The sequence below is a fragment of the Phoxinus phoxinus genome (genome assembly GCF_949152265.1).
Source record: "Phoxinus phoxinus genome assembly, chromosome: 22".
In the NCBI taxonomy this organism is placed as follows: Eukaryota; Metazoa; Chordata; class Actinopteri; order Cypriniformes; family Leuciscidae; genus Phoxinus; species Phoxinus phoxinus.
The window spans coordinates 17,895,695-17,906,223 of record NC_136897.1 but is presented as its reverse complement, the minus strand read 5'-3'; the positions used below and the strand labels follow the sequence as shown (position 1 = coordinate 17,906,223).

General features: G+C 36.4%; 1 protein-coding gene across 1 annotated transcript in view; it reads right to left on the bottom strand.

Annotated features, from left to right (window-relative positions):
- Positions 1-349: 349 nt before the first annotated feature.
- cntn2 (contactin 2) overlaps positions 350-10,529 on the bottom strand; it is a 29,403-nt gene continuing 19,223 nt past the window's right edge. The window contains exons 12-23 of the mRNA XM_079596659.1: positions 10,279-10,406; positions 9,701-9,876; positions 8,755-8,875; positions 8,284-8,442; positions 6,960-7,109; positions 6,757-6,827; positions 6,390-6,624; positions 5,517-5,632; positions 4,840-5,026; positions 3,949-4,061; positions 2,705-2,873; positions 350-2,606 (exon numbers count right to left, since the gene is read on the bottom strand). Coding sequence (XP_079452785.1) covers positions 2,503-2,606; positions 2,705-2,873; positions 3,949-4,061; positions 4,840-5,026; positions 5,517-5,632; positions 6,390-6,624; positions 6,757-6,827; positions 6,960-7,109; positions 8,284-8,442; positions 8,755-8,875; positions 9,701-9,876; positions 10,279-10,406 — 1,729 coding nt within the window. The 3' untranslated portion in view covers positions 350-2,502. The remainder of the gene's footprint in view (positions 2,607-2,704; positions 2,874-3,948; positions 4,062-4,839; positions 5,027-5,516; positions 5,633-6,389; positions 6,625-6,756; positions 6,828-6,959; positions 7,110-8,283; positions 8,443-8,754; positions 8,876-9,700; positions 9,877-10,278; positions 10,407-10,529) is intronic.

The window sequence follows — 10,529 nt, the reverse complement described above, 5'->3', positions numbered from 1 at the left end:
AGAATTGGGCAATAAAAATAATAGCTAGTAATATAACTGGCACGTTGTGGTAAGGTGGTATTATCTTTGTAGTTGTTATTGGCTAATAGACAGAATAAGTATCATAAAATGTAATACCTCAATTAGTCACATTACATAAAAATGTGAATGTTAAGATGTGACCGATTTTGTTTCTTATATTAAGATTGAATAGGCAGAGCACTAATATTAGAAATGAATTCATGGCATTGTGTTTAATGTATGATTAATATGACCCTGTTTCATAAACATGGTATATCTTAGTCAACCGTGTACATGTGTATGCATGTGTGTACTATCGCCGATCACTAAAAACCGAACAAAGTTTCTTCAAATACAGTCAAAATGTTTTTTTATTGAAGAATATTTACAAGTGCTGCATTATTCACATTCAGTCCACAGTGGACAGGCTCAACCTTTACAACAACTGGGGTACATGGTAGTTCGAGGAGACAACATGACATCACAACCTGAGTGACCTTCAGAGTGAAACTACTAGCGACTCATGTAAGCGCGCATACAGCCATTTCGGAAATTGTTCGTTGAGTTGTGAGCGACAAAGCCCTGATTCAACACAAGAGGGCAAACTACACAATGTGAAACAGCAATTATTTCAGAAATTAAGGAAACGATGAGATAAAAGAGTCGTGGAATTGTACATAGTGCACTCATAATGCAATTAAAAATCACTTGAAAGAGAAGTACAAAACAGATGCAAGGACAAGAGAACATTAGTTTTGGTTTCACAGTCCTAATATGACTTTTGAGTGCTTTTACATTCAGAAAGTGTAACATTTACCCGACTGCTACTAGGGTTTGGGACTAGAACCACTAAAGAGCTACCGATGAGGCTGCTATGTGTCACAGCTTTTGGCTAAAAGTGTTTTAAAATCCAGTGAGTGATCCATGAATTAATATACAGTTAAAACCCCATAAAGAAGGTGTTAGAGAAGCTGTAAAAAAAACGAATTAAGGAGCTCAAACTATCAAGCAATCCTCAGACGCAGAAAATGGCAATATTTACAATAACAACTTGAGGTGCGTTAAATAGAAAATTAAATAAATACATTAAATAGAAAATATATAATTACAATAAATATCACCCTGTTGAACAGGCACTAATAAAAAGCAATGCAGGGGAGAGAAAATAAAGAACTGTAGACAAAATTAAAACATCAAATCAGACATTTGACCTTCTTGATTTCTGTGTCAGACTGAACCGTGAATTACACGGAAAGATTTGAATACTGGTAGATTTGACCTGCTACACTGAAAGTGCATTTCACTTAGTACTTTATTAGTTCATGCCACAGTATGGAAAGAATTTTTCGATTGGTCTTAATTAATTAATTAAAAAAATAATATTAACATTAAAAAAAAATCTATGATATGGCTTCCTGTGTATCTCACATGGACCAGGCAAGTGTCCTGGGACGTCAGACTGTCAGGGACCTCCAAACACTTTAAAAAGAGGCCAACTATGACCCGAGACACTAGGACCCATTTAATCTAATGTTAGCCACATGTTTTCTAATTCTTTAAGCCAAATGGAACCTTGTCACTTAAAGTATGATCAGGATTTCAGTATTAGTGGCAGCCTCCAAGAAGAAAACTACCTTATAATAAATTATGATATTATAGGATAATAATTAACTTGTTTGTCCATGAATGTTATCTTCAGGATTGATCAATGTCCAGCGCCTCGCTCTTGTACCGTGTCAAGAAAAGAAAGTAACAGCTCATGGACGTCATGTTTATGTAAGCCTTGAGAAAAAACACAAAGCATAAAGGCAATAATAATAATGAGTGAGATAACAGAGCGATAACTTTGGCAAAACAAGCCCACTTTAACAACCACACAAAAATCAGCTTCTGTTGTACCGCTGCGATCATGAAACCTTTCATCTATAAAAACTAGAACACTGAGGGAAAGGCAGAATGCTACAATCATTCAACACGGATACAAAAGGCTGTTAATAAAAATCATGATCCGCTCTTGCTTCCAATTACATAGTCACACAAAAAAATTAAGAACAAATAAAAAAGGTAAACACTCATTTGGATCATTTTGCAGTTCACATGCTGCCATGAAGTAGCAACAAAGTATTAAAAAAGGTTTTGTTCTATCCAGTATGGAATGTCACCAATACATCTATGTGTATTTACATCTATAAGGAAATCAACAAGTCAGAGCTGTTGTTCAATTTTAGAAACTACAACAAAATGTTGACATGACCACCAGTCAAGTTTGAGTTTCCATAAGGCAAGCGTCTAAAATGATAACACAATCAAAAAGTCTCCCACAACAACTCTCTTTGTATTCCACAATGACCAGTCATCCTTGTAAAAAAGCCTTTTTATACAAAAGAATCTTCCACTTCTCACATTTCCAAAACTTTGCACCACACGCACCCATTCTGACGTGAGGAAAACCTGCACCATTCTCTGTGATATTAATAAGAAATGCCTTATCATTGGCTAGCATCACAGTCCTGACGAGCAAATGAGAACGAGTGCAGTGACCACCAGTACAGATGTGCAGAGGGGTCCTGAAGTGCCAGCGCTGTCCTGGACCATCATTCCAGTGCCTGTGGATCAAACACAGAAACATATTTAGCACTTAAACACTAGTTCTTGAGTTCCTTTACTAAAACCAGTACTCCTAACTACTCTTCATACCACATACCTGAGTCTCGAGACACTATGGTCTCATAGGCAGCTCCATCTCCTCCATCTCCCCAAGAGCGGATCTCCAAAACCACATAACCATTGTCCTTGGGTAACGGCAGAGTGATGGAGGTCTTGCTTTTCTCCAGTATCTTCAAGACAGACTGCCCTTCATGCTTGTAAAGGACCTACACAAACAATATAGTATCAATCTGTACACAAAAAACACTGTTTATTGAGAATGAAATTCTTAAGATAGCCATGTAGTAAGTCAAGTCAAATATATTTGTATAGCGCTTTACACATTTACACTATAAACATTGTATTAAAGCAGCTTTACAGAAAATCATGATGTTATTGTTTATAATATCTTCATTATATATTCATGCATTGAGCTTCATTTTGCGACGATACAAGCAATCAAGCAGTTTAGATTTACTAAATAGTATATATCGCCTTACTCAAGTGTAGTGTATGTATGTGGATAAAGTTGGATAGACTTATATGTTCAACTTTATATAAAGATCTTTATATATTTCACAATTGTGCTTACAGAATTTCTGTAAGGAACTGAAATCAATATATATATATATAAAAAAAAAACATATAAAAAGCTCTGAAACATATAGTAAACATTTCCTATATTGAATTGTCTCTCATTAATGTCTTATAGTTTAACATGAGACGATGAGTTTATTTGTAAAAAATTTTTTAACTCAGATATCAGGTCATAACAAGAAATTCATCTGCAAATAAAGAGAAAAGTTATATTTACAGGTGATTTTCTGATAGAAGTTACATCAATAAAGTATATCCTAATGTAGAGTTTCCCAAACAGTGAATATGCAAATGTCTTGCATGTTTTGGTTAATTTTAAGTTAAAATGGCAAACGCCTGTATCCAAAGTGACTTTAAAGGTATATATTTGATCAGTTTCTGGGAATCTGTATATGTTCTCTTGATAGCCATCTTGACAAAAGATGACCTCAATCCTATAGCAGATCAGATATGAGATATACACAACGGGGTGGTCTGGTTTTCCATAAAATACGACACGTGTTCTCTTCTCACGTGACATTAGGCCACCATTTATTAAATTCTTACCTCGGAGGTATGAAATGATACAATATCCCACCTTTGATTGAAATGACTGAATCTGATCAAATATTGTGAAGACATACAGGCGCAGACAGATGACCCGATACAAACATGTACGCAACAAACAGATAGCTGTAGTGTCCGGTGGCACCTTGTGTCACTCACTTTGTAACCCAGAACAGCAGACTCATTGTCCATGGATTTAACATGATCCCACCTCACAGTAACCAAAGAACCAGCAACCTTCCATGCGACTTTACCTGGAGGGCGGTTGGGGGCTAAAAAAAGAAGATACAAGCAAAAGTAAGTCCACTGGCTTTCACACCATTCTCAGTGACAAAGACATTGGCAAGAATTGCAAATGTAAAGTTGTGAATTACATGTAGGACTGGTGGTGGCATTTGAACTGGTACGGAAGTAACAGTCTAGTTATCAGTTTTTCTCCAGGATAAAAATTAAGGCAGTTTTGTATGGAAGCTCGTTTCCGCCACAGAATAAAAAATTTAAAAGGTAAGTGCGACTTTTTATCTCACAATTCTGACTTTTTTTCTCACAATTGCTAGTTTATATTTCGCAATTCTGAGATTAAACGTCAGAATTGCGAGATATAAAGTCGCAATTGCGTGTTATAAAGTCAGAATTGCGTGATGTATAGTCACAATTGCGTGTTATAAAGTCAGAATTGTGAGATATAAAAAAATTCATTTAGCAAATCGAATCAATGTTGATATCACAACGTTGTTTCAATGTCTTATTTTTTGTACAGATCTTTAATTTCAGCGTTGACTTTCTAAGTATTTTGTTAACCTATTTACAACATTTAGTATTAAACATTCTTTTAATGTTGTTTCAACATACTATCAATGTTAAAACACCAACTGAGAGTCTTTCAATCACATTTTGAAGCTGAAGTTCGGTCATATGCCAGCTAGGTAGCGTTTGGGTGAAGATGGTTAGGAAAAATGTTCCAGAAGTCTCCAGAAACATGTTCTACTCATGTAAATCACATTTTAGCTAGACTACCAATGCTCCCCGAGCTTGAAAATGAGGTCTTACGAGGTTTCTTGGTGATGACAGTGGTTCTTGGGGAGGGCGGGCCAGTGCCTGCACTGTTGTAGGCCAATACGGTGACGTGATAAAGAGTGTTAGGCCTCAAACCCGTGACTCGTGCCATGTTCTCCAGCCCTGCAGTTCTCACCCGGTCCGCAGCTGCCTCACGTTCATGCTGTCGCCAGTAACGAATCTGTAACCGGAGCAAGTTGGCAATCTTAAACAACTGAAAACAACCACGATGCAAACTCTGAATTCAAAAATAACAAATAATGGATTCATTTTGCTCCTGAAAGATGCAAATTTATGAAAATCAATGTCATGTATTAAACGATTCAATTAAATATAAGCTGCAAAAATACCCTTTGATACCAGTGAATTTCACAGCACGGTTTTATCTAAAAGGAGGCGTCTTATCTAAATAATTTCATTAATGTTCCTTGATCTGATCGAGACATGCTGTTCATAAAAAGGAACTAATGAGATAGCAGCACCTCGAATAGTTGCTCGTTTAACGGGCAAAGCTCACATATCCTGACGTGCCACCTCAGGTGGCCAGCAATGACACACAATGGTCACCGGAACATCCATCAACTCCATCATGGTATATATATATATTTATCTATCCACATAAAATACAAAAAGAGATGTTTCAGATATTAAAAGAATGGGTCTGTACAGACCTCATAACCCCGAAGAACTCCATTAATGTTCAGATGTTGAATGGGGTCCCAGGACACTTGCATCTCAAAAGCTGTCATAGCAGTGGCATTAATCCTACGTGGGGACACAGTAGGTTCTAAGGAAGATCAGAAAAAACATAAAGATGACTATCAGTTATGAGGCATTAAAGTGATAATATCATACATTTGTTCATAATTTAATCTTTCTAGATGTGTAAAAAAAAAAAGTCAAATAAACAGCCATCATTTATTTGTAGGTAATTTTTCACCCTCTCTCTGAACCTTTGAATTATGTAAACTCCCTCTTCACGTGTATATTGCAACACTAACACACGAGTTGCACGTTTTGACGTTGGTTACAATATAATTGGCACTGTCTTTTAATTCATTAACAGCCTCTTTTCAAAGCCAGCATTACACTGTGACACATGCATAAAATAATCTAATAATCCTAAAATATCGAAAGGATATGCAGAGCAGTTTGGTGTATTTAAAATTGGTGTATTTTTACTGTTTATCAATTCTTGGGTTGCTCATTTTCACTACCTCAGTATCTGAACACAAAACTGGCATGTGTAAATGTGAGTGACTGTGCGTCATCTGTATGACATTGCAGAACTTCTGGGCAAGAAATTATTGCAACAATGTTTTTGGGAGGAAATTTTGAGATCTGAAAGTTACAATATGCATTCATAGCACAATAAATTCCCATAATGTAATAAATTATCGTAATTGTATCTTTGTATGACCTTTGTTAGATGTTTCTATGAGTCGTTTCTGCATTGTCTGCCCTCTAGTGATTAAGCAATGTCTAAGCAATCAGAATATAATGAATATTGCACAAAACATAATCCGTTGTAGTATTTCTCTCACCCTCTTCTGCAGTGTGTACGACAGCAATCTGGCTGAAGGGACCTTCTCCTTTCTTGTTGTAGGCCTTGATTCTGACCTCAAAAGGGCAGTAGGCTGACAGACTCTCATTGCTGTAAACATATCGTGATGACTCCACGTGTGGAACCCTCACCACCGTCCATGTTGGCATGCCTTGCTTTCTAAACGCCAGAATATAACCAAAGCCATCTCCGTTCTGATACTCCCTGACCATGGGCTGTAATTCATACCAGAAGAAATCGTTTTTTTATGTAATAGAAGGTGAGGGTTGAGTAATAAAGACACATTGATCGAAGGTATAAATTAAATCTTATATGCAATTAGAGCAACAGAGGTCCGTGGCACTTACAGTCCATGTAATGATAAGTTCATTACGGTTTCCTCCACCTCCACCAAGTCCACTGGGCGCCACAGTTGGTGCTGCAAGACAAAATAATAACCCACTTATACAGAGGAAAAAAATACCCAACTATCTACAAAACATATTTATAAGTGAAACCACACTAATATTTTATGTCATTTTGGTTCTAACAAATTTGTAATGGTTCTGACCTGCTTGCTTGGTTCGGACAGGCTGGGAGGGCATGCTTGGTTCTCCACTTCCCAGGATGTTGCTAGCAATGACCTGGAACTCATAATCCATCCAGGGTCGAAGATCTATCACGTTTGCAGATTCAGCATTTCCTTCTATGTTTGCAGGGTCTGGAGGAACCATTAGCACACAATGACAGGCAAACATCATCAGGATTACATCATGTACTGTACTACAAATATATTTCTCAAACGGCCGGTCTGGATGCTTTTGTCAAATAACCCCGGGGGCTGTTATTATAATATAATGTTGTATTATATTATATGTTATATTATAATATAATATAATATAATGTATAATATAATATAATGTACAGCATTATTTCTATTTCATTTCTATGAGAAAATTTGCCATGTACTGTACCTGATACATAGCCCAATTAATCAATAATGAATCAAAATTGGAATTTAATTAAATCGCAAGCTTGTGATTATTAATTAAAACATTTGAAAAAATTAGCCCTGCCAAAAACAAAATCCACATATTTTTTATTAGATATTGTTATATAATAGTTGAATGAAATATTTATAAATATATAATAAAACATTTTTAAATATGTGACCCTGGAACACAAAACCTGTCATAAGTCGCACGGGTATATTTGTGACAATAGCCAACAAAACATTGTATGGGTCAAAATTATTGATTTTTCTTTTATTTTTTCCAAAAATCATTAGGATATTAAGTAAAAATCATGTTCCATGAAGATATTTTGTACAGTTCCTACCGTAAATATATAAAATATTTATTTTTGTGAGTGAATACAGCACAATCGCGAACATAAATGGAAAACTTTAAAGGAAATTTTCTCAATGTTTAGATTTTTTTGCACCCTCAGATTCCACATTTTCAAATAGTTGTATCTCGGCCAAATATTGTCCTATCCTAACAAACCATACATCAATGGAAAGCTTTCAGGTTATGTATACATCTCCCATGTGACTGGTTGACTGGTTTTGTCCAGGGTCACATATATAATATAATATGAATATTCCAAAATATTCCAATATTTAAAAAGTACATGCTGAGAATGCAAGATTGCAAAGTTGATTGACAGAGTAGGAACTAAGACTGATTTGATTATATAATTTGCAATGCTTTATGCAAATAAGGGACCAAAACAAAACAAAAAGTTTGAGAAATCCTGCTCTAACAAACAAATGTATTCATAATTCACAACATATGTTTGATTATAAGCATCCTTGTAAAAAATAATTATGCAAAAATGTCAAACATTATGCAGCTGTTGTGTTTGCATGACACCTGAAGGACTCGTAACCTCACCTGTCCTCATCCTCTTCCAGTCGTGAGTCTGTGAGGAGCGGCCCAGGATGATATACTTGCCAATGGGACTGTGGTTGTCATATCCACGGCTCCATCTCAACTCAACCGATGTGTCGTTGACACTAGTCACCACTAAACCTCCAGGAGGTCCTGGTGGGCCTATAAAGAGAGAAACATTCAGCTTTGCCAGAATCTACAACAGTTTTGTCATACTTTCAGCAAAAACATTATCAAAGCAGTGTAGTTGGGGCTGCTTAAAAACAAACAAAAAAACAGCATCAAACAGGCTTATGGAAACCAAATCCTCAGGATATAGATCTGCTAAATTTATATTTCATGACTCTACGTTTCATGAATTCTCACAGGGCTGAGTGCCGAGAGTTGTCAGGCCAAAAACGATCAAGCTGAGGTAAAACACAATGAGTTTTAAATAAGGTCTCTGTCACTGCTCAGCCAGCTGGAAGCCCTCACCCCTCACGACTAGCTTGGCCGAGGACACCGCGCTGTCCACCACCGTCTGGGCCGTGCAGGTGTATGTGCCAGCATGACTGAGCTGTCCGTTCACAATCACCAGGTCACCGATCGTCTCTTTCTGTATAGAGACAGTGAAAAGAAAAGTCAACTTTATTAAAAAAAGGAGTATTAGCCCACTTTCACATCATAAAACCATTTATTATATATTTTTTATATTAAATGCCTAATTCGTCGAGGCTTCAGATTTGGATTTTAAAATGTATCATGTCTAAAAGGGATTTACTTTGAAGTGAATCCTATTAAAGCTAATCTCAGAGTGTGAGAGGAGCCTGCTGCTATTGGAATACAAATTCAGATGGTTTTACTATTCTCATTTTAAATATTAAGAACATAACTAGATTTTTACTTTTTATGAAGAAGTGGTATTTGCTTGCATGCTAGAGTGTAAGAGCTATGTGGTTACTAAAGTTGTTTAGCATGTTGCTATGCTATTTCTATGGCACAGCAAAGTGTTAAGTCTCTATGATCTTCCCTAGATATAGCTTGGGTTAAGTTGATGGGATTTGTTGTTATATTATCATCTGCCAGGCAAATAGTCTGATTGCTTAAAAAAAGCTATAACACCCCTCTCAGGTTGCACTCTGAAAAATCATTATCATGCAGTACAAAATCAAACTAACACACAGTTACTACAGTTTGTAAGTTTGAGGTCAGTAAGATTTTTTTGAGCAAAATTAAAACTTTTATTCAGCAGGGAAGCATCAACCTGATGAAAAGTGACAGACAGTAAAAACATTTATAACATCACAAAAGTTTTCTATTTCGAATAAAAAATATTTTACAAATATTTAGGGTTACATACGTAACTGAGACGTTTCTGTTCATTAAAAAATCCTGAAAAAAAGTTTACAGTTTTTAAACACCCTTTCAAGCCAGTGCTCACCCCCTCCATGCGCCGATAGTGTCCATTTGATTCCTCTAAGTCCAACAGAACTCCATTGAGGGACCAGGTGAAGGTGAGGTCCATAGTAGGGTCATGTGATGCATGGCATTGCAGAGAGACATTGTCACCCTGATTGATGTCAGCATTAGAGGGTGCTAGAGTGATTTTTGTGGCATCTGTTTGACAGAACCAGATGAAAAACATATTTATACACTAAAGGCATTTGAGTCCACAATAAAATGCTGATGACTACAAAAAATTTGCATTTCAGAGGTTTACACGCAGATCAATAAGTCGAAAATGCACTCAGGCTTGATATCGAGACATAACAGAAGATATGTGCACAATGAATATGCAGACAGACAGATGATAAAAGTGTTTACTTGGAGCTAGGCTAAAAAGTCTAGGTGTGTCGAGAAAAGTACAGATTTTTCTTAACCGTTAATGACCTTTCCGAAATAACAAAACACTGTGTATGGGTTTTATGTGATATTACATACACAGTGTAATCTGTGCAAAACAGATAACCTGAGACCTTTAACATAGGTAAACCAAAGAAAGAAATAAGGTATTGTTACCTCTGACAGACAGGTGTCCTGTGCTGTTGGCCTTGCCCAGGTAGTTTTCTGCAAAGCAGGTGTACTTCCCCTCATCGGCACGACTGATGTTGAATATCCACAGAAGCCCGTCTGGAGTGACTGTTATCCTGGACAGAGTTCATCATGTGGTCTTTCTGACATCACTGTACTCAAAGCATCTTCAAACAAACTCACAAAGCAATTTTTTTTTGTGTCAAAAACAAAATATATTGAGTTCGAAACATTTAGGA